General features: G+C 34.2%; 2 protein-coding genes across 2 annotated transcripts in view; one reads left to right on the top strand and one right to left on the bottom strand.

Moving 5' to 3' along the window:
• Positions 1–26,466, bottom strand: part of LOC100378712 (rho GTPase-activating protein 7-like) — a 166,227-nt gene that overhangs the window by 106,149 nt on the left and 33,612 nt on the right. The window lies entirely within an intron of this gene.
• LOC144349667 (uncharacterized) lies at positions 15,580–21,248 on the top strand. The gene is made up of 5 exons (XM_078008177.2): positions 15,580–15,806; positions 17,187–17,316; positions 17,779–17,932; positions 20,287–20,510; positions 21,094–21,248. Exons 1-5 carry the CDS (start codon positions 15,612–15,614, stop codon positions 21,246–21,248), a joined length of 858 nt encoding a protein of 285 aa, XP_077864303.2. The 5' UTR covers positions 15,580–15,611.

Below are 26,466 nucleotides of genomic sequence, written 5' to 3'. Positions count from 1 at the left end.
AGAGTAGCCCCCCCCCCCCCACCTGGCATATGAAACCTTGCCCTTAGTAAATACTATAAAATACTTATTTTAGCTGGAATTAATTTTCGCTGAAAGGTTTTTTTTTGGTGTTTTGTATGGAATTTATTTTTACTGATTTTTGATGAGTTGAATATTAAATACATGTAGGAAAAAAGTATATATCCTGGAATCAATTTTCATAGCAAAAATAAATTCCATGCGAAAATAAATTATTCTACAGTATGTGTTAAGAATTTCAGCAGTAATGAGCATTCTAGCAAATTTGAACAAACACAACTATTTTAATTAGTTTCATAATTACCATCCTCAAAGCGAAAAATAATACGAAATTTAATATTCCTTCCTAAATTTCACTTGAGGAGCCAAATTTAGATCAATCACCGCTATTATAAACAGTGAGGTATCAGATGCAGTGGAAATGTCAAAGCCAACAACACAGTTGATGCTATTATTAGCAACATGGATTTAGTTTATGGGTTGCTAAGGGTCACCTTAGATCAACTATCACAACCTCCCGCTGTGACAATGGTTTTCTTTTTGTTTTCTAAGCACCCCCAAAAAAGCATTCCAAATCCAGCAGCATTCCACAGGGTATTTGGAGGTATTAAAATCCAACACCGAAAATGAGAAAGCGACTGTGACATAAAAACACTGAAAAATGTGAACATAGCAGAACCCAAAACCGTGAAAGTTAGAAATTATTTCCAGAATCTGAAACGTGATCTAATACAACTCTTAACTGCCGTCCAATGTGAGATTGTAGCATTGTTCCTGCTACAGATAATTTGGCAAATCACAACATTTATTTTGTGCAATATCTACAAAACCGAAAAATTGAAATCTCTTTGCAGTACAAATTATGCCCTTGTTAATTTTATCTGCATCCATGTGACCTGAACGCAGAGAAAAGTTTTCAAGCAAGAAATGTTCCCTCACCTTTATACTTGCATTGGACAAATTACTGAAACTGCTGAAACTTTAAAAAACATGTCTCAGACAATCTTTTTTAATCACTCACATTGCTCCATTATCGTGAGTTTCAACAAGCAGCCTATCGGCTGAGACAGCTCCGCTGTTAGCAATGCACATTTCAATTAAAGAAGTGAAGACATCATTAGAAAATGAACAATATGAATAGTATCAAAGCAATCGGACTTACAGTTTTTAACAAGAAGTTAAAAATATCACTTTTTACCAAAAATTACAAAAATATTCACCAAAATAAATTAATTAGAGAATTGAAGATATCATCACAAAACGAACAAATCTGAGAGAGGTCCACATGTAGTACCTATATATGTAATATCAAAGCAATCAGACTTACAGTTTTCAACAAGAAGTCGAAAATATCACTTTTTACCAAAAATGACAAAAATATTCACCAAAATTAGAGAATTGAAGTTATCATCACAAAATGAACAAATCTGAGAGAGGTCCACATGTAGTACCTATATATGTAATATCAAAGCAATCGGACTTGCGGTTTTTAACAAGAAGTCAAAAATATCACTTTTTACCAAAAATGACAAAAATATTCACCAAAATTAGAGAATTGAAGATATCATCACGAAATAAACAAATCTGAGAGAGGTCCACATGTAGTACCTATATATGTAGTATCAAAGCAATTGGACTTGCGGTTTTTAACAAGAAGTCGAAAATATCACTTTTCACCAAAAAATGACAAAAATATTCACCAAAATTAGAGAATTAAAGATATCATTACAAAATGAACAAATCTGAGAGAGGTCCACATGTAGTACCTATATATGTAATATCAAAGCAATTGCACTTGCGGTTTTTAACAAGAAGTCGAAAATATAGTTTTTACCAAAAATGACAAAAATATTCACCAAAATTAGAGAATTAAAGATATCAACATGAAATGAACAAACCTAAGAGAGGTCTACCCAAGGTACATATACACCAAGTATCAAAGCATTTAGGCTTGTAGTTTTCAAGAAGAAGTCGAAAAAGTAAAACATTGACACGGACGATGACGACGGACGACGACGACGACGGACGACGACGGACAATCACTCATATGATAAGCTCCGCTCGACAAAGTCGACAGCGGAGCTAAAAAAAAAAAGGAAAATAAACTCATAACTTTCTCCATATTGGGTTAACTCCATATTCAGTGTAAAACAATAACACGTTTAACTAAATAATGTGGCCTGTGAACCCAATTATTACTTCCCTAAAATGACCTTGACATGATGCATACTAATAAACAAATCTATTCACAAAATATCAACTATTTCAAAAGAAGTTACCTGACACAGTATTGATCAACCATAGATGAAAAGTTATTGAGATTTTACTACGTAAGTTGGTCTGCTCAGAGCAAACTGCATGCAGTAGAAGGAATCAGTGTAACTGTATACTGTTGTGCCGTGTGAGTTTCCTATGTACTGATGTGTATTACATATTACACCCTAATGGGTGAAATTTAAGAACATTTTTTTTAAAGTGCTAGGCAACAATTAAGTTTCATGCGTTTGGGCATAGACCCTCTAAAATCTGTTAGAGGGTCTATGGTTTGGGTATATTGGGGGACTTAGAAACTCCTAAGACTCAAGCCAAGGCCGATCACTAAAATCAAACCAAACAATATAAAAATTATGTATATAATATATATCAGGAAAAAAATACTAAAAACAAAATGTATGCACAAAACTCAAGTCAAAGCTGGTTTTGTACACCAATTTCAACCACAGTTACTTACTGAATGAAAATTACAATTTGAAAACAAATTATTAGCATAAACAACAACAAAAATGTTGTCCCATGATTCCATGGTGCAATCCCTGAGATTGAAAGATTAAAGTCAATAATTTGCATGTTTTTTTTTTAGTTTATTTTTCAATAATTTCTGTGGTAATTTGGGCCAGGTGAATATTTACTGAAAGTTACAATCGACATTTTTGAAAAGATATGGAAAAAAGTGAGCAGGTTTATTTTGCATTCGAAAGGTTAATGGGACCGACATATGTCATATAAACCAACAGAAATAGCAAATTAGCCTGGTTCAGCCTCTCTCTGTATCAGGATTGGTGGTACATAACACAAGTCCCTGACATAAGTGTATTTTTCGCTCCAAGTACAAACTATAACAGAAACATGTCAAGATGGATTATCTGGCTATAACAACAGAAAGAATGGACAAAAGGTTGTAATTTGTTCGAAGTTGAAGAAAGATAAATACAGTTATGCCAAGGCTAGAAACTTATGCCTCCTAGGCATTGATTGTAACCCCTTGAGTACTTAAATCATTAGATGTTTAAACTAACAGAATCACCAAGTAGGTATTGTATATTTCTGAGTATTGTGTTACAAATTCGTAACCATCAATAGTAGTTACAAGACACTTCAAATCGTCCTAACTAATCTTACTCTAACTAAATAGAAACAAATAAACCGTGGGATAGTTTTTCAGTGTGATTGTATTCAACTTATTTGTAGTAATTTTTGTTTTCTTGTTTGGGATATAAGTGCTGGGAAATGCTGAAGATATTTCGCTTGATGTTGAATAGATCATGCAAAAGTTTTTTCGTTTTGTTTTTCGATTGAGTTATGAATCAAAGACTAACATTATAGGTATTCCCATTTTTGAGATTAATTCTTCTTCTAAACAAGTGCTAATTTCTCATCTTGTTGCTCTATTTCAACAGCGTCCCCCCCCCCCACAAATTTGAGCCACTGTGGCAGTAATACTTTGCTTTCTAATCTGCATATCATTTGCATAATTATTCAAAACAGAAATGATTGACATACAATGTACTCAACAACAAAAAACACTCAAATCCCATGCACACAATAAACATGATAATGATAGTGGCCATGTTAGACTAGTAGCGCCAGGATAATGACCATGGCAGTACCAGCATGCCTGGAGAGAACACTGATATCAATCCACATCCTATCTACAATTTGCAGATTATTAACAGCCAACCACCCTGTGATAGAAATGATATGATCCTGACATAAATCAGTTAGCATTCATAATGAAAGTATCCTTAAACTATCAAAACCACAAATGTTTGCAGAAATTTTAAGTTTTAGAGATGCGTTCATTGCCAATAGTGCTAGCAAATTTATTGACAGCATATTATTTTACTATGAGTAATTTTACTTAGACTTTAGTTATTTATGTATTTTCTTTTGTCTCGTGTGTGTACTTGTGTTTTATTATATTTAATGTCTTTTGACCACACATAATGTAACAAAATATTTAGTGTCAAATAAAATATAGTATACTATACTAAATCACCATTCTGAAAAATTGTTCTATCTCTGGAACAAAATTAGGATTAAAAACATCTGCTTTTTTTCTTTTTGGTAGAACATGGTGAACAAGTGAAAATGCAGCAATTTCTTGATATTGTACCTAGGAAAAGTAAATGATAGTTAAAAAAAAAGTGGAGCTACTTAAAATAGTTACTATGGAAACAATGATTTTCTTTAGAAAGCACTACTCAGTCAGCCATGTTGTATTGAAAATTTATCAAAATACAAACCATTGAGTTTTAAATTCAAAAAACTTGTTTAGGTATTTTAAGACATTCAAAATATAGCCAGTCACAGGGAAGACCAACAGTCATGTTGTAACAACACTAGAAAATATAGTGTGTTTATGTGAAATTCAAGCACCATGGTAGTTGCTTTGAGGCAAATTTCAAGACATTCTTTAACAGGATCCATACTGCACCTAGCCTCCAAGCCTGGCTTTAATTGGATAATGAATCACTTAAAAAACATCATTATAATGATAAACAATTGCTCAAACCTAAAACAGACTCCAGGCTGTCAGAAAACATTACAAACCATTTAATCTAGCTACTAGTGATTTATAAATCCCTAGAATGCTTGGGGATTAAATCTGACCAATTAGGTAAAGTTCAAAAGCTTAGATTTCCCAAATGATGATAAGTGAGCAACTTGACACAGTTCTACACAACTCTTGATTTTAAATCTGAACTGAAAGTGACACTTTGCCAAATCTGTAACTTATTTGACCTTTGATTAATATTAAAAACTCCAGTCAAACAGTTGTATGATTTTGGCCCATATGGTAAATTCATCTTGCATCTCAAATGGCTGTATGGTGACTCATATCATGACCCCGGATCTAGACTGGCAATACTTTTTTATTATTTTTTTTACCCTTAATTTTAAAAGTAGGTTAAAAGTGGAATATTGTTTTTACCAATGCATTCTCAAAAAAAAAAAAAACATTTTTATATAATGTTAAGTAATTTTTTTCTAATATAGAATTGTATCATCCAACAGAATGCTTTTTCTATTGACTAATACTGTAATGAAAAGTTATGAAATGTCAATTTCCAGGTTTTACTAAAAAAAATGTGGCTATTTTTGTCCTAATCTTCTGAAAGAGAGTACAGACTATAAAGAAACTATTTTGTGAATTTGTGATGAAAAGAGGGAACTGGTAGTGAAAAGGCTAAGTACAGGGAATATATCACTGAGCACAAAACTGTTCTCTTAATAGAAATATGCACAACAGCATATTCTCTAAGATGGCTGATTTGATGTGTTCCATGGCAATGTGATGTTGATACATATTCTTTATTACCCCGGTAGTTGCATTCGTGCACAGCTCCACGGGCTGAGAGGTCAAAAACATTAGCCTGTGATAAGAAAATGTGTACTAACGCTTAGTATGTGCTAAGAAATAGTAAAAATGAGCTAAATCCGACTTGGTCTAAGCATCGGCTAACAAAGTATGCACGAAAGCTTAGCTTGGGATAAGCATCCAAAATACTGTATTCGATGTCCATTTGGAAGATTTACTATTATATTTATAACTGTTCATTTTGATATAACATTTATGACAAGATAGACAATGCAAGCACATCCAGGGACACCTGTACTACCGTGAAATCTTGTTATTTTGCAATCTGCACTATTGAAATATGCTTTTGTATTGTATACCAACTAACATGTGTAACCCTTGTGGGCACTGTACTGAGTAAAGGACAATATATTTGTATATTTTTGACAAATTTGGGCGTTACTAAACCCATGCTAATCATTATTTCCTCTCGTGCATGGATGCAATTGGGTCTAGCCATAATGCATAACATATGAAATTAGCTCAAATCTTAGCCTGTACTTGGTGTAACGTGAACACCAAATATTTTAATAATTCTGAAACGTAAGACGAAATTTTTCATTGAGTAATAAACTTGGATTCTAATATAATTCATGATTAACCCCACTTGTCATTTACCCTGTAACAATACAGTAGATTCATTTAAATGTACGAATTTGCAAAAATATCTTGAGAAGAAAATCACTACCGGTATTACTTAACAGTCGCAGTGAAACTCGCTTTTGAATTTCTCGTCAACAAATGATGTATTTTGTACATGCTGTATATGTCACATTGAACAGGACACGGCATGACAACAGTGACTTTTAATTAGACAGAAAAAAGATAGTTTGCTGTTCTTTACTCCACTGAGCGCTATGCACTGATTACTGTAAAATACTTTATTTTAGCTGGAATTAATTATCACTAAAAAGACATTTTTGGTATTTTGTATGGAATTTATTTTTTCCTAATTTTTGATGAGTTGAATGTAAAATATAGGGAACAAGGTATATTCGCTGGTTTTTATTTTCACTGAATTATTCCTTCAGCGAAAATAGCGAAAATTAATTCCAAGCGAAAGTAAATATTTTACAGTATTCAGCATCAGTAATGGTAATGTAAATAGCCAACTTTTCGCTATCTCAAATTTTGCAATTTCATTTAACAGCTGACTGTAGAACTATAAAATTTGCAAACTTCACCGAGTCTCTCTCGTGAAACTTTCATAGCAACAAATTTGACGATTTTCCATAAAAATTTATTAACCAGAGTACATACAGCAAAATGAACTATTTTCACAGCCTTTGTTGAATCGATCACACTTCAACGTCAAAACAAACCAACCTATATAGTATTAAGTAAGTAAAAGTATTATTACACACACACACAAAACAAAAATTAAAAAAAAAAAAAAACGGATGGCATGCACAACAATTATTCATACCATTTGAAATGCCATACCTTATTTGTGGAAGCTTGTTTGGTTTCGGTGATGAACCATACAATTATACATCAAACTATGAGTGGGCCATTTTATAATGCTGAATCTCATCACAGTAAATACCAAGGGAGTTTTAGCTGAATAAACATCCTAAATACCAACAAACCCACCGCTATTGTATATCAGCCTACTAAAAATGCCATATGGAAAACCAATACCTTTCCTGGCAGCCAAACACAAATCCTATTCACCAAATTGATCACTTGCTGTCCTAGAGGTTCAGAAGCAAATTATATCTTTTGAAATGAACAAAGTGATGTGAAGCATTTGGTATTAAAGTGAATTTTCAGCAGGTATTGGTGGAAATACTTCAATGCCAGGCTGACCTAAGTGCATTATGTAGTAGAGTTTATAGTAAAAGTGCCATACAAACCGAGTTTAATAACTCTACCTTGTTAGACTTACCTACCTAGTGGCAAAGATCATTAAAACCAGCCTTATATGTACACACACACACTAGCAATCTGTTGCGGTTATATCCAAGCTCCAACTTAGATTTGAAATCCTTCCACATGGGTGAACACACAGCTTGTAACACATGAACTTGAATTTGATAGTTAATTGTTTCAGTTGTGGATGAATGGTTACAAACAAAATGATGAAGGCGAAATAAACAACAACAAAAGTTTTGGCCGAAAAGCAGAAGCAGCTGAGGAAAAAACTTGAACTGTTGACATTTTCAGTACTTTACATGGAGAGCTTTCATATCAGGGCCATACCATTATGTGTACGGGGAGTTTGGGGAATATGATCAAGAATAAAAGACCTTTAATTTGGATACAAATACACCTCAGTGTGGCTCACTTTTTGCAAACGAATACAGGCAACACAAAGTCATATTAGTTTCAAGTTAATTTCAACTTCACGCAATATACCCCTGAAATATTCTATTTGTTGTGACCCCCATGATATAATGGAACAACCATGACACCTAAGGACTCCTACTTTTGTAGCTGAGGTTGCAAGTTTATTTGTTTTGTGATCGTTATCACCATATTAGACTATTTTTGATTGAATATCTGTTGTACATTATGCATTCCTTATGAGGAGGTGAATTTGAACAAGAACAGTTAGATCTGACTAATAACAGAGACAGCTGGTGACGATGAAAACACCTTGGTAGGAAAGAAAGGTGGCGATGGACGTAAATTTCACCTTAAAACAAAGAGTTTTGACCTATGAAACCACTGCATGTCAAGCTTCAGCTGGTGAATTGGCGTGGATACGGTCCTTCTGGTGTTAGATCTGCTAGTGTTTTAGCGTGTACAGAAATAGCTTATCATGAAAATGATACCAATCACACTCCAAATATTACTACTGATTGCAGCATGATATTTTGATTTTGATTGAAATTTCAATTTTAAAAATCATTGGACAGGATTACAGAATTACCTTCTGTAATTTGTATAAAAAAATAATTCCAAAAATGCTTTTAACTAAATTATTGACACCACAATTTTTGTGCATTATTTAGCAAATTGTTTGTATTTTTACACATTTTTTGTTAATTTTGGAAACAAACATACTTTTACGTTGCTTACATATTTTGAACAAAAAATCAAAAAAGAAATTATGATTTTAATTTTGTGAATAATAACAAAAAATGACTTGTGCTCAGAGGATTAACTATAAAATTAAAATTCATTATTTTGAAGGTTTTTTTTGGGGGGGGGTCATTTTCAATTTAACCTACATATTAATTTCTAAAAATTTGAATGATTCCTATAGGCAATGTGGAATCAACAAGGACCAAACAGAAAAATCGGAAAAAAGATTCAAAATGTTGCAAAATATTTTGGCAAGAAAAATTACTTTGTCGTTCAAAGGATTAAGGCCTCAGGAAATTTTAGACCCGAGGAGTGGATGTGAGATTTCAGAGTAGATTTTTAATACAAGTAGTTTACAGAAAAATTGAGAACCCATTGAAAGTTTGCACAATATTCCCATTACCAAAGCAATTGTAACGGAATGTACAGAGACATTCTTCAAATAAAATGATACTAGTAACCTGACCATATTCATTACGCAAAACACATGTACCAGTAACTAAAGTTACATAAATTACAGTCTTATTCCATTAATGAAATAAAGATATTAAGCCTAAATCTACACAGCATGAGAAAATTTATATGCAGTCTTTACAAGGCAAAAAAAAAGTGATTTTTGATCAAAAAATATGTTTTCAGCTTATTTTTTGGTCAAATTGGTGTAAACTTATTCTCAGATAATTTATTCAAGATAAAATTTCCAGTTAGTGAATATACTAACACAGCATATAATTATTTGGAAATTCCTAACACATTTCTCACCTCCAACTCAAAAATAGAGTGACCTACTTCTTGAGGTAAAAAAAAAAAAAGAGTATGAGTGCACCCTCTATGGCCATATAACAACATTTTTAACAAGCTGACATAGAGGGCGCTAATAATAAATATCATTACCACTTTAATCTGAAAACAACAAGATTTTGATATAAAAAAATCAATGCCAACCAAACAAATTATCTCTCATTATCACGGTCTACACTGAAATTAAAGTTAAAGCATGTGTCAAGTGGGCATAGAATGTCATTGTTTACAAACAAGCATCTACCCAAAAAAATGCGTGAAGTCTTGGTGCGGCTTTAATTAGAGTATTCACTTGGGTAACAGTGGGTATTTTTTAACTCAGGAAACAAAGGCCAGAAGAGATAATGATATGCTAATGAGATGCACGACACTTGATTGCAACTTTGTTGCAATTTTAAGTGCACTTTCGGATTTTTACACACAGACGAACTTGTACACAAACGAAATTTCACACTGTATAACATACTGCACAATAAATAATATCTACGAATAGATTTGTACACAATTGATTACGGCACCGTAAACTATAATCTCTTGAATAGACGTCTATCCAATGACTGTCTTAGATATTAATTAAAAATTACTATAAATTACACAGGCAGTGCCTGTGTTGAATTTTCTCTTCCATATGAATCAATACAATTACATGTTTGTGTCAGACTTCAGCTCCTAACACTGAACATTAATATTGTCTCCTCCTATGTGTACGTTGTTGGTGCAAACAAGTACAAGGGATGAAATGAAATACACAACATCTACCTCGCATGTACAGTGAATCAAAAATTCAGAGAGAGAGAAAGATGTTCAATCCCAGGCTGACATAAGGACTCATTGATCATCGGTCCAGAGCGACCACCCAAGGTAACAACCAAAATACCGTTTGCCATTAGGTGATTCTACAGGTCGATGCAAATTGGAGATTTGCCGATGTTGTAGTACGATCTTTTGGTTTGGATTTTGATGGGAAAACGGCATGATGTTGTTTTCAAAAGATAAACTGAGCACATCATGCCGTTTTTAAAAGAACAATTTAACATTTTTTACAGTGATATAACAGCTCGTTGGCAAAACGAAGCTTACCAATTCATGCTAGTCACACTAAACTAAACATACTAATGAAATAAAAACTTAAATAGACTCTATTTTAGGCATCAGGAATGACTGAAATGTCCAAAAAATTATGCCAAAATATTTGAAAATACAACTTTAAAAAAAAAATTTCGAAAAATGTCGAAAAATTTATTTTATTTTTTTCAAAAACCCAAACTGCCGTTTAACGGCCCAGAGCGAATTTACGGCAGAATCAGGTAATTAGATGTCTTATCTTTTTTCCCTGAATGGTGAATGTATGGGCTGGAAACACCTCCGTATAAATAAATTGTCGATTGTTTTAACATTGAAAAATGCACACGAAGAGATCAACATATTTAAAATTTTAACATTTGTAACAACAAATAAAATTAGTTGATAAATCACACCCAATCAGATACAACCTCTAGCATACACACTTATGAATAGACTTACTGCACAAGTTCGTGCAGAGAAGGAGGTATAGATACAAAACTGTGCGAGTTGACAATAAGTCTCGGGATTGAGTTGGGGTTGCACATTACAGAACAATATGAATCCATTGCAAGATATAATAATAATAATAAATAAGAAACAAGTAATTGCATTACATAATCCCTGTGAGTTCTCAAGTTTAAGAAATATATAATGTTTGCGATATGGCTCCAAAAGTGCATTCGTTGAACAAGTCATTGTCAATGACACGTCCCCGTTCCGTTCATATTTGAGTGACATATACATTCAAAGCAGATCATGACCGAAATGCACTTGCATATGTACAACACATTGTGCTAAATCTGAACAAAATCCATCCATGCATGACTGAGATCCGGTTCTGGAATTGTGAAAATACATGATTTTGATGCATTTTCGGCCTTAAAATGGCCATCATTCCACTATTGTTAAGCAGATCATGAAACAAATGCACATATCTATTTGTGACATGATGTACCATGTGTGTGTGAAGTTTGAACTTGATCAATCCAGACATGTCTTGGATACGGATCCAGAACTGAATTCTTTAACAAAATGGCCGCCAGTCGGCCATTTCGAACTTGATGCGAAAAAAAAAAGACGTGCATCAAGGTCCTATTATGTTTAATGTATGTACCAAATTTGAACAAAATCCATCCATGCATAACTGAGATACGGGTCCGGAATGGTGAAAATGTGCGATTTCAATGCATTTTCGGCCTTAAAGCGGCCCCCATTTGGCTATCATTAATGAGATCATGAAACAAATGCACATACATATTTGTGACATGATGTACCTTGTGTGTGTGAAGTTTGAACTTGATCAATCCAGACATGTCTCGGATACGGATCCAGAACTGAATTCTTTAAAACAAAATGGCCGCCAGTCGGCCATTTCGAACTTGATCCGAAAAAAAAAATGACGTGCATCAAGGTCCTATTATGTTTAATGTATGTACCAAATTTGAACGAAATCCGTCCATGCATAACTGAGATCCGGGTCCGGAATGGTGAAAATGTGCGATTTCAATGCATTTTCGGCCTTAAAGCGGCCGCCATTTGGCTATCGTTAATGAGATCATGAAACAAATGCACATACATATTTGTGACATGATGTACCTTGTGTGTGTGAAGTTTGAACTCGATCAATCCAAGCATGTCTCAGATACGGATCCAGAACTGAATTCTTTAAAACAAAATGGCCGCCAGTCAGCCATTTCGAATCCGATCCAAAAAAAAAATGACGTGCATCAAGGTCCTATTATGTTTAATGTATGTACCAAATTTGAACAAAATCCGTCCATGCATAACTGAGATCCGGGTCCGGAATGGTGAAAATGTGCGATTTTGATGCATTTCCAGCCTTAAAATGGCCACTATTCGGCTATCGTTAGGACGACGGACGGACGGACGCACACAGGGCAAAACATAAGTCCCCGTTTTCGGACTGCGTCCGAACGGGGACTAACAAAATAGCTACCAGTCGGCCATTTTGAATCCAATCCAAAAAACAAACAGATGTGCATCGGGGTCCCATAAGTTTGAACAAAACATCCATACATGATCAAAATTTGGTTTTGAAATAGCAAAAATGCTTGATTTTTATGAATTTTTGACATTAAAATGACTGCCATCTTGAATTGAATTATTTAATAAAATATGTAAAATAAATATGTGCATATGTATGGCGTATATCTAAAATTTGGTCAGAGAAATTATGTCTGATACATGGCTCTGAAATCAAATTTGTTTAAACAAAATGGCCAACAGGCAGCCATTTTGAATTTGATCTGTAAAACAAAATGACGTGCATCAAAATCCTATAATGTCTGATATTTGTACAAAGTTTGAACAAAATCCATCCATACACAACTGAGATCAAAATCCAGAATAACAAAAATGATTGATTTTTATCACAAAAATGGCCATCAATCAACCATCTGGAATCAGATCATTAAACTAATGGCTGGGCATATGCCACCCAAAATATGTGATGTATTTGTGATATTGGCCAAAACATAAGTCATGTTTTCGGACTTTGTCCAAACAGGGACTAAAAAACAACAAGGTTAAAAAAGTATGCAATCAATCAAGCCTTTCCAGAGTCACTAATATAATTACCAAGAGCAAGGAGGCACTATAAATGCAATATCGATAAAAGAATAGCTTCATAAACAGTAAATGCCTCACCACGAGAAACGCCAGCACTTTTTATTACCGGTAATATTAATATTGAATCCAGAACCTTTTTGGAGTATACTTTACACAGTATTCTGGACAGTATTCAGCGTGTACACTCTGATCTGACTAATATTACCTAATCAGAGAACGAACATGAGCAGAGTGTGAGATTATTTTGTTTCTAAACTGGTGTATTTCTCTCTCCAGCAATCAGGGTTGTTAGAATAGAAGGTAAGACAATTGTTTGGACAAAATGTATGTTCGCTGAATGCATGAACCTGTTGGATTTGCACAGATAACTGTGCTGGTGACGTTAATCAAAGATTTAAACTAATATCAGAGGGTTATGAGTAATGGTAGACACTAGATAGCTGAAAATGTTTGCTTTTCTCTGTGATCAAATGTAGGTGTTTTTTTTAGTGCAATAAAAAAAAAAGGTTTTTTTGGCATGAGAATACAATTTCCATCACACAAGTAGAAAACTATAAACTGAATCGAGTCCAAAAGGCTATACAAACATGTAGTTTCACAGTACAGTCTTTCACATTATTGTGTTCCATTTAAATACAGGGTTGTACAATATATGGAGACGGTTCACTGACCCCATTGTCATGTTACAATTGGGATCAATGGTGAACTCACAGCGAGTACAAGACATACTTAATTGGCTGACACATGGTGGGAAAGTACACACAACTATCACAACTACACGTGTAATAGGCATATCATTTGTTTGTGTCTTCTATTGCGGCAATTCCAGATTGGCCATTTTTATTAATCAGTAAAACCAAGATGTTTTGCAGTATAGTTCTTGCAATCATTGGCATTCATGAGATGTAGTTTCTCCCAATTCTGGGGATTGCGCAATCTGGTCTTTAGATCACTAGCAACATGTCCATCCAATATGCTATATCTACATACTGGACTACTGCTCTATTAGAAGTGCATCTCAGAATAGAAGCACACACGCGCGAACAAACAATTGCATCTATTTATTTATGCATTACTAAAATGGTAAATATGGTAATAATTATCATATCACTAAATATGACATCATAAACTGTCAATGTTACTATTAGCTTTGTTTTTATCTGTGCGAGGCGACAGTCCTGGACACTATCACTGTTGTCTTTTCTGACTTTATTTTTATCACAACTGCATGTATATGTTTAACCGCACACAGTCAAAGAATGTAGACAGAAATTCTTCTCAGTTCTTTTTATCTATAAATTACTCTTTCTAAATTTCAGTATTGATGATCCACTGATTGAAATCCTCTCAAGTTGTGACAAGTTTATCTTTTCCAACTTTGCTTTTTTTGTTTTTGTTGTATTTTTTGGATATAACCTTACTTTTGTTTGTGTACGTTACAAATAAAATAAACTATCAATCAGAATAGTGTATTTTGCCACACAAACCTTATCCTACTGGGACAAGATGACAGGGTTAAGTATATATAGCAATCTCTCTTTCAAACAGCGCACATTGGACCTTTTCAAAGTTTTTCCCCCCACATCACATCCCTTAGTGAATATATTTCTGACAATGGCTTTGACCTCCTCCATTGAGTCTGAGGCACACTTATCAAGGATAGATTGGTGATTCTTTTTTTTTTTAATTCAGCTCTAGGTAGGATTTGAACTAAGGATATACCAACCATAGATCTGAGGCACCATCAGTCAATGTACATGCATTACCAGGTTCAACTTTTGAAAATAGGGAACTGAATTTAATATTCATTTCAATCAAAAACAGTCACAAAATGAAAAGATTCAATCACCAGAAAATGACGTTGTTTGTCCAATCTGTAGTTGTTTGCTACTATTATCCAATTAAATCAATACAGACTATAAAACCAATACAGACTAAAAAGAAAGAAAAAAACACCTGTGGTAAGGATCAAATTTTCAAGTTGGCCATCGTATTTGACAAGTTGGCCATCATATTTCAGAAAAACATCATTCTGTACAAATGGGCAAAACAATTATTTAAGTTGAGCTTTGAATTCACTTGACTTAACTACTTAGGAACATGCCAATGAAACTTTTAAGAGTTTTTTTTTTTTTTGGGGGGGGGGGGTGATGAAATATTTTCAGTGCATATGAATTTATTTAAAACAAAATGTTGATCAGATTTTCTTGCTTTAATGCTGTGAATTAATCGTTTATGAGTTCACACTCGTACCTTCATATTGATCTGGCCCTTGAATGAGGGAAAATCCAATTACAGTCTTATTCAAATGCAACACTGGCTGTGATTGGTGGATATGTTATTTTATTTAATCTGTTTCAACCCGTATGCAAATACCATATTGAAAACAGACACATTCAGCTTAAGGTTGAACGTCTTCTTGCAAACAATTTGTTTGCTTTTCCGTTTGAAAGCAGTCGGTTTTAACAAAATGAAGGAAATTCGGAGAAATACTTGGCTTGTTGGAGTTTTATTGTTCTCGGTGGCGATTTACTACCTTTTCCAGTTTGTTCTCAGACTGTTCCCGTACAACATCAACCACTACGAGTTAGCCACGGGTAACTACAGAGCAGTTGTAGTTCAACAGTTGGTTCCTGTCGATAAGATAAAACCGCTTCTTCCAAATGTAAGTAATTTACTTTTTTGTTTGAATAACTTCAATACACTTTCTCGGTTTTATCCAAATTGCAGTGGTGATCCAGTCAATTTATTCAAAAACAGAATTACTGTGCACATACTGTATTTTTATTGAAGGGTCACCTTGAATCATTGAAATAACAATACATCACGTTCTTTTTTATGCACATAAGTTTTCATAAAACTAGTGAATATATACTAGACACAACATACCATATTTACACTATTAGAAGCATGTGTATCTCCAATAGTGGTGCATGTAAACCCAAAGTGTTTGTTTTGCATGTGTTGTATGCACACCAGCCATGTCATTTCAGAATTCCATGTCATTTCAGAATTCCTAATTGTAGTGCATTTCAAAAAATTGTGTCATCAGCAATTTTTGGATGACAAACATGTGCATATGTATGGCATATCATATACAAGTACTTAGACTGAAGTGTTCCTCTAGGAATGCTAGAAATATTATGTACGGAAGCGCAATTTCAAAAACATGCAAAAAAAAAAATCTACACCAGTTGGCCATTTTAAATTAAAACATTAATGTGCATCAGCAACCCTGCATGTTCAACCATCATACTACTCTGACAAAAACTGATCGATCAATGTTTGTCTAAAAAAAAAGTTTGATTGAAGTACTGAAATTACGATTATTCGCCTTTCAAATTTGGTCAAAAACAATCCAATCAAAAAACATCTTTGCATGCTCTGAAATTTATTATGACTTGTCATTATAACAAGTTTGAACCAAATTGGTCAAAGCATGTCTGAAAAATCCCAGATATGCAAAACCATTACCGTACTCGACCACGTAAATAAAATGGTTGACAATTGGCCATTTTGAATCAAAATGCAAAAAAACAAACAAAAAAAACCAAAAAAAAACAGGATATATGTCAGACACCCAACATTTACAACCTTCATACCGAGTTTGAAAACAAACAGCCTAATAAAAGTGTGTCCAAAAATGGGACCATTTCAGTGCATTTTTAAATCCCAAATGGCTAGCAGTCGGCCATTCTTTGATTGAATCACAAAATCAATGCGTATGTACCAGATGCATTGATTTTGACCAAGGTACTAGCTATGTGTAAACTTTGAAGAGAATTGTTCAAGGGGAGTCTGAGATACATGTCCAGTTGTATAGAGACTGTACAGTCCCTGTTTCAGAATTTGTTCTAACAAGGACTACAAACCAAAATGGCCACCATATTGAATCCAAACAAGAAGCAAAAATGACACATACATGTGGGAGAGAAATCAGCTGTAACCTGAAATATGTTCACCAGTTGACCATCAAAAATCCTGTATTTGCAATATAATAGAGAGCCTAGAATTCATGTAATACATTCTATGTATTTGTCGACAGGGCCTAGAACTTATGGAAGACATGATCCAAGATGGAAGATATGTGGTCCTGTACACATTTGGAGAACAGTCCCAAGTACAGCCTGTATTCGGGGGAATAACTCTAGCATATCTAGAGTCCATCATGGCAGGTAGTGTCATTAGAGTAAACTACACATTCTTGGTACAACCTCACACAATTTTTCTTTAACATAATTAACCTTTTCAACACCCGACTCTCACACTTTTTTCTTATATTCTTCAATATTTCTGGAAATGAACCCTAATTTTAGAGCCAACAGACAAAATTTGAGTCAATTTTCAGTTTTTACTCAAAAAATTTGGCTATTTATATCCTAATCTTATAAAAGAAATTGCAGACTACAGAACTATTTTGTGAATTTGTGATGAAAAGAGGAAACTGGTGGTGTTTTCAAGTATCAGGGGCAAAATGACCACCAGTCGGCCATAGTTTATTCAAATGATTCCAACAAATTATCCTATCAATCATCCCAATTAAAAAGAATTCCATTATCTATCCGAGATTTTTTCAGGAAAGCTGTAGAGGTAAAAATACACATTTTTATTATTTTTCTATTATTCACTGATTTCAGTTCCATATGTAACATTCTCCGCCGAATTGAGAGAAAAGTATAAAATGAAGACACCTTTAACATTCTTACCCCAGCTCTATGTTAACAACACATTAGGGCTAATGCTAGGAAGAATGTATGGACTGGCAAAGTTCAGAGGTCAACTGACAGCCGTGTAAGTTATTCAACGAATTTGTGATGATATCTTAATTTATTCTACATATGTAGAGTTTGCTATGTAATATGACTGCTATGTGCTCTGCATATTTAACTGTGCAATCAGAGTTATGATATGTAGTCAGACATGCATTCATAATCTATGTACTATGAGGTAATCTTGAGAATTCTCGCTAAGTATGCACGGAGAGAATAAGGCGATTCAAATCAACTAGCACATAATAGAGGTTGATGCGATCAGGTACTGCCTGTCAAGCAATATCTTGAATGTGTCAATGTAGGTGATGAGAAAATTCCGATGACCGAATGAGTGCAGATTAGTTTTGGACTTATGCAGACAGGGCTTTTTACAGAATGATATCGGTGATAGATTTATAATAAATGTAGTTATTCTGACTGGCAATTCATTTTCACTATTTTTGCAGATGGTATTCTAACATTTGCTCTATTTGTAATACCAGTATTTACGCTAACATCCTATGGTAAAAATATGTCATATTTAGATCAAGCCTACTAAAGCAATGTAATTTTCGAAAATGTGTTTTGCAGAGAGCTAATACAGTAACGTATTTACCATTTATTTTTAGACAGAGATGTTGTGGTGGATAAGTTTATATCGCAAAACTAGGCGTTGGGGTGTTCTTTTCGTCACATAAAACGAATTGACTAATCATGCGGAATTGTTATTGAAACGGACATTGATTGCGTTGTGTTTTCTTGAGTTGAACAGACGTGAGGTATAATTCAAACTGGTTTATTTGTACTCAACATGAACATCAATACGTTGTACAGCAAATACTTCTTGGTATAAAATATAGATCACTAAATAATAGCTCCATGAGGAGTTGGCATCGTAGAGAGCATAGAAAGGAGGGTGTGCATAACGAGCATCAAGTTGCGAAGCTACCATAGAAGGAATTACAGCGACGGCCTGAATCGGACTTCTCACAACAGCGCTTTGCCTGGTTAATGTAATTGTCAACGTTAGAGCGGCATTTGTCTCGGTGACAGCTAATCGGAGAAGTGCCAAACACGTGTTTGTACTCTAGAATATATCATGCCAAAACGTTCCGAAAATAAAACAACGCTAATGATTGGCGCATACAAACGAAACATAACGCTGTCATTCCATATTAGGAGTGACACGCGACTAACACGAGGCAGAACTTTGGTGGGAATTTTGGGCGGTAAACAAACAAGTACCACGAGAACGCAATAGGAAACAATGTAGCGAACGTTTGGATATAGCGTCACGGTTGCTACAGAAACCGATCTAGTCTCTCAGGACTCAACTCGTGGTTATCAAAACAATGTCTGAAATTACAAACTAGCTTAGAGAACATCATACAGAAAGTAAAATTTTTTCATGTTAGATAACTGCGCGCGACAGATGTGTTTATGTTCAAAATTAAATTTAGTCTTTTTTTTATTGATTGAGTACATATAAATGCATTTTCATGCTTATCGGTATATGCAATTCATAACCTTTTTGCCACCAGTTTCCTCTTTTCATCACAAATTCACAAAATCGTCCTATTTTATAGTCTGCATTTTCCTGCAGAAGATTGCGACAAAAATGGTAAAAAAAATAGCCCAATATAAAACTGAAAATTTTCTCTTGCCTCCGAAATTAGGGTTCATTTCCAGAAATATTGAAGAATGTAAAAAAAAAAAAAGCGCAGAAAAGTTGGTCGAGAAAGTCTGGTGGTGAAACGGTTAATGGAACAAATAGGGTACAATAAATATTGGTTTATGTGCAGTTCTGTTGGGGATGCATTACTAATAGAACAAATACGGTTATGAACATTATAAACTCATGTAGCTTAGGGACGACGTCAAAAGATCGATGTCGGATAAAAAACTTATTTCCTTTAGTTTGGGGGGTGGGGGGTTTTGACCTCAAAAAGTTTTCATCCTACAAAAACGATTTTATTTTTTAATGAAGTCAAAAAAATCTTGGAGTATTTGTAGTTCTATCCAATCATGGACAGAAATAACCGAAAAGGGAAAAAAACAACAGAAAAATGGTTTGGTTCGAGTGCATTTGTAAACTTATTTTACACCCACCCGACAACCAACTGCTATGCAATACTACTGTCCGATTATCAATTTGTATTTAATGGTGAATGTAGTCTGACGCCATGACCAATATTTATCAATTAATTTTCAGTGGGGGGTAGGGGGGTTTGGAAAAAAAATAAAGGAATTAAGTTTTTTATCCGACATCGATCTTTTGACGTACTAGGTACTGATTGTTTGGTAATATGTGATAGCGCCCTCAAAGTTGACAAATTATTTTGCACCTGAAATCATTCAGAGAAATCAATTTATGTTTAACTGTTATCTTTTCAGAGAGAACGACATTAAAGAATACCATGTTATGAACTCTGAAACCAACACATTGATCGTGAACGTCACATGGCAACCGTCTACATCTTGGAAACTACCAAAAGCATTTCCTTTCTCAAAGACGTACATAGAGGGCGCACTTGAACTACCTATAATTGGTAACATGAGTTTGGGGTTTTTACAGTGTTGTTCTTTTGACTGGAAGTTCCATGAATCAAAGATAAGAGGTGAGTTTAAAATACTCTTTTTAAGCAGAAAAGGAACATATTTTTACACGTTTATATAAGATAAAGTTGTAGATTACTGATTTAATCCATATTCTAGTACAAGAAATGTACAACATGGCAATCCTCGAGACGTCACAAGACATTGCTAAGACGCGTACCACTGTACCATGTATTTCTATGGGCTCTGTGCGCGCTGCTGTGGAACGCCGGTCGAGCCGGTGAAAATTCGAGAAAACAACACAAACTCAACTTTGAAGTACGGTAATCCTGAACAACAAAATTTATATATGTTACACAAGCTCGGCTAATCTTGTTACACTGTTCAGGGGAGTCTCAACAACCATTCCAAAGTACCATTTTCTGTCAGTTTTCCGCCTTTGTTTTCACCGCGATGGTTGCCAGGTGGTGAAAATGCCCGGATGTCCGCCCCCGAAGATAGATCATTATCAAAGATGATCACTCAATCAAATCTGTGTGCATTATGATATTTTTGCAATATGTACTGTTCAAACATCTATTTCCGGACATTTTTGCAGATGAAGGGAATAAAGCAAGACGTTTTTTTCTTTTTTTTATTCTACAGGTGCGAAAGGTGAAATACACTTCCAAGAAAGTTTCACCAGTGATGTACCAACTGGAAGAGTGAAATTTGAGGATCTGAAATCTGGACAGTACGGTGCCTATGAAATTGATTCACATTGGAGTCTGTCGTTTCCATATTTGTGCCGAAATATGTAAAGTCTTTGCTTTCATATACATATACCCCAAAAAATAGATGGAACATAAGCATCCCACACATACAAAATACTTTTTTGTACAACATTTTAACACATACACTGTGTGATGAAACAAAAATTATTTCTTCAACATCAAAAAAATATTAACTGTATATACATGTACCGGTATATTCTACTGTAAGATTTGGCTTTGTGAATACCCTAGCTATCCCAAGACAAGCAGTCTGGCGACTGATACAGCTCTGATCAAAATAATTAGCTCTAATTAGATAATTACATTTGCTGTCGCAAAATGAACAAATCTGAGTATTACACCCATACAGCTGAAAATTTTTAAGAAGGCAAAAATGTTTACAGCAACAGACTATAACAGTGGACAATCAGGACATTATGAACAGCTTATTATTGGAGCTAAAAATAGAATATTTAGAGAAGTCAAAAGTGACCTTTAAGTTTTACAATGTGTTTTCATTCACAAATAAAAATGAGTATAACAATTTTAAATGTTCATGATAATAAATGGTAATACCTACATGTATAGTGTAGTTGTTCAGACTATTAAAGTGCACACACTTTTATAATACTGTGGAATACTTTATTTTCGCTTGGAATTTATTTTTCGCTATTTTCGCTGGAGGGATGATTCCGTGAAAATAAAATCCAGCGAATATACTTTTTTTCCTATATTTCACATTACACTCATCAAAAATCAGTGAAAATAAATTCCATACAAAACGCCCAAAAAGCCTTTTCAGCGAAAATTAATTCTAGCGAAAATAAAGTATTATACAGTACGTAAAGAACCTGTTAACAAGTTTAGAATTCAACCGTTGAATACCATCATTTTAGGTGCGCACTTTTTTATGCACTTCTCTATAATTTTTTTGTTAATTTTGAACCAAATGGACATAATTTCCCATCACGACTTGACCAAAAATTGATTTTAAATTCTGGAAAAAATCATGCACGTTTATTTGTGGAAGGTATCAAAAAGTAACCAGTTCAGTTGGATCAGAGTCAGTGTGGTGAACTGAAAATGTCACTAAAATGCATTTGTTGGGCTTGTATATGCCATTTTACTGAAGACGAGGAAGAAAACAAATACGGAAACAATGTGTTATTTTTAACTGTTAGTTGTGGAATGGCAAAGGAATAAAATTGAATTCTGGGTAAAACTAACAAGCTTCCCTAGCAGGTGTCCATTTTGTTTGAAAATCATTATCTGTGCATGTATGCGAACAATTAAACATAGCCACGCTGAAAACAGATTATCTTCCTCATTTAAATTTACATAAACGATGATAATTAAATTATAAGCAGACTATAATGAAAAATTGTGTATATTCAGCAGAAGACAGAGTGATTCAAATGAGATTTTGTAAAGAGTAGCGAGTTGGTCGTGAGTTTCAGCTGCGGTTAATTTGTACATAAATGAGTAAAATAAAAGGATTTTGTGAAGACATTCACATATCACACCTGAACCAATCTGCATATTAAAATACATCAATCATAAAAAGAGAAGCCGTATTATCACTAATAATATGCTAATTATTCCATGTATAAAGACATGCTATTTAACTGAGTTTCTATTATTAGATTTCATTGCATTTCACATGCATTTACAATGTAGTCAAAATAAGACATACTGTAAAATGACTAATTTTCACTGCGTTTAAATTTCGCTGATTTACCATTTCAGGCATATTCAGTAGGTTTTGAATTCACGGTTTTATCATTTAGATAATGTGTTCTATGCTAAATTTTACATATTCACTGGGTTTTAATTATGCGCATCTTACAGTCAGCAAAATAAGCAAAATTAAAACCCAGTGAATAATTAATCCTTTTACAGCAAAGAATAAATGCAATTCTTGTTATGAGAGATTTGTATGGACACATACACTTGTAAACAGCACCTAGGACAAAAATTAGGGAAGCTAGAAGTGACTTCAATGTCCAGAAATGGCACAAATATATTTTTTTTTAATTTGGGGTTTATATGAGTATATATTTTCCTCACGTAGTAGACTTTAATATGGAGATTTGTGTTTCTGAGAATATTTCTTTTGAAGTGACTTGAACTAAATACAAACATTCAGTGTACAATATATTTAGAAAAAAACTTAAAGAATTTTTTTTTTTACATCTCAAAATCAAACCTTTACTTTTTAGCCTAGTAATTTTCCAGTAGTTTTCCATGATATACATTATATATGTGCTCTTCCATAATGCATTACACACATACATAAAAGTGCTGAATTTGAATATGGCTTGAATCATACAGTCTTGAGGAAACATTGGAGTAGTCTGACCAGGCTTATCATGTCAATCACAGTTATAATGATACAGATTCTCAAGAGATATATTGATATTGTATTAGCTTTACCGGTACAGAACTGATAGTGGTACATTCACTTTCACCTACACCATGCAAGAAATTCTATAATCTCCCTCACCCTAAGGGACCTGATACATGACCCCTAAATGCAAAATATCATGGCACTTTCTGTGGGTATTATATATTGTCATATAACAGCGACAATTACCAATATCAAACGTTCAAATTTGCTTTTGAACAATGACAACTGCTCTTGTCCCCAAGAAAGTACCGGGTGACCTTTAGAGGTCGGGTCAAGGCCTACTGGACAGCCAATTACACTACACTCATCAAGATGAACAAACTAAACAACTACAGAAAGTCTAAAACTACAACTGGCACACTCTTAATAATTCATATTTTCTTCTAATATTAAAAAATAAAGATGCACACTTGCATTTCAATTTAATAAGAATGAATACTTTTGTAGGCAGTGTCAAAAGTTAGACCATACATTACCTATTTTTATCTATTAAGAGCTTAGCTAATGAGAAAATATAAACATTTGGCTGAAAATTAGGGAAGAAATTACTTTATTTGTAGTCCATGTGCTTACATATTTGCTGGATGTATGTCTAGGGTCAAAAAAAGAACTATTTTAATAAAACTGTATAAATTTTACATGTAATTGGTTTACATTCACTGCTATTAATTGGAGATTCGCTGCTACTGGATTAAATATGGAATTTTAGTAGGTACAATTATGGGAATTGTTTTATCAAATGATCAACAAAGAGTGCTTAAAGGATAAAGAAATTGTACTGTATGCTAATAATGTATGGCGTCTAAGTATGGCAATGTGCACGCGTCTACACTTGTGGTCACCAACAGTTCTAAATACTTGGCAGAAATATTACAATTCTGTTATCTTTTCAAAATAAACTTTCAATTAATATTATTCATGTGAAAAATTATCAAAATGGAATTAATAAATAGTATTTGTAGAAAATATTGAAGTTGTTGAAGTCACTTGGTACAATTCTTTATATACATGAGTCAGTGACTGATGTGTGTGATTATTACATGTTGACGTAATCAAACAGGATTTACCATGTTTGTACATCAGAAACTAATTTTGCATATACCATGTCACATCGGCTTTAGTTCATAGACAATCTACAATGTATCTAACGATATTTGGATTCAATACTGCATGATTGACTGCTTGAAAGAAATAAATCAAAAATTCATATATGCAATAAATGACAGAAATCTAAAATAACATTGGCGACGTATGCATCAATAGATCACTTCTTGATATGCCCAATAGGTATGTGCTAACAGTTTTTAAAATAACAAACAGACCTGGGGGTAAATCCATACATCTACATAGACTGATAATGGTAGTCTTATACCAAACTACTCAATGCAATAGTAATCACAGAACACGAAAAACACACACATTGTCATGAAGATAAGACAGAAATACGGTAAGAAGTGTATAGTGTATTGGAAGCAAAAATACAAAGAATTTCAAAAACGCTGGGTTTACTTTTAATAGAATAAGTTTTCTCATCTGCCAATGACTGATGAGCTTTTCTCATGAATTTTTTTTTTTAAATATTCCAAAATGTGTATACTTGAGTAAATACATACTAGAGGTTTTGATAGAAGTCTAACAAACTTAAACTACCGTAGTTAAGTTTTTTTTTAAAAATGCAGTAACTAATACTAGGAGTGGAAAGCCCATTTTAACTGTTCAGAAAGAAGTAACTATGATCATTGATCAAATCAATGGCTGTTTTGTCAAATTTCACAAAATGAGGTTAGAATGTACATTATCACAAATCGTTATCCAGTCATGTAGATTATTCTGATTGTCAGTTACACTAAAATAATAGCCAGCTACATGATTTATTGTATTGTTATATTCCACTGACAGTCACAGTGAGTGTATAGCCAGTGATCTGACTAGGTACACACTTTTTAATAAATTATTAGGAATCATAATTACAAACTTCCAACTAAACTCACTAGGAAAGTACACTTACTTTATTCCTATTTTTCATCACCTAAAAGTAGTGAAATGAGAAATTATTTTTACATGGCTACTTCAAACCTTCTCAACACCTTTAATAACCAAATTTAAAACTTTTGACCTTGAGTGACCTTGCCCAAAGGAGATGAATTAAGATACATTTTCAGATCAGAGTGACACTTGAAAATAAAAAAAACACTTCGAGTCACAGTTTATCATTACAAACAAAGGAGGCATCAAAACACACACCACTCAGCAGTCCCATCCACACATAGCACACACACCACACCACTCAGCAGTCCCATCCACACATAGCACACACACCACACCACTCAGCAGCCCCATCCACACATAGCACACACACCACACCACTCAGCAGCCCCATCCACACATAGCACACACACCACACCACTCAGCAGCCACATCTACACATAGCACACACACCACACCAATCAACAGCCACATCTACACATAGCACACACACCACACCACTCAGCAGCCCCATCCACACAGCGCACACACACCACTCAGCAGCCACATCTACACATAGCACACACACCACACCAATCAACAGCCACATCTACACATAGCACACACACCACACCACACCATGCACTCAGCAGCCCCATCCACACAGCGCACACACCACACCATGCACTCAGCAGCCACATCCACACATAGCACACACACCACATCATGCACTCAGCAGCCACATCCACACATAGCACACACACCACACCATGCACTCACCAGCCACATCCACACATAGCACACACACAACACTCAGCAGCCCCATGTACACGTAGCACACACACAACAACACTCAGCAGCCCCATCCACACATAGAACACACACCACACCACT

This window comes from Saccoglossus kowalevskii, chromosome 4 (genome assembly GCF_978046115.1).
Source record: "Saccoglossus kowalevskii chromosome 4, keSacKowa6.1, whole genome shotgun sequence".
NCBI classification, from domain to species: Eukaryota; Metazoa; Hemichordata; class Enteropneusta; family Harrimaniidae; genus Saccoglossus; species Saccoglossus kowalevskii.
This window is presented reverse-complemented; position numbering and strand designations above follow the sequence as displayed.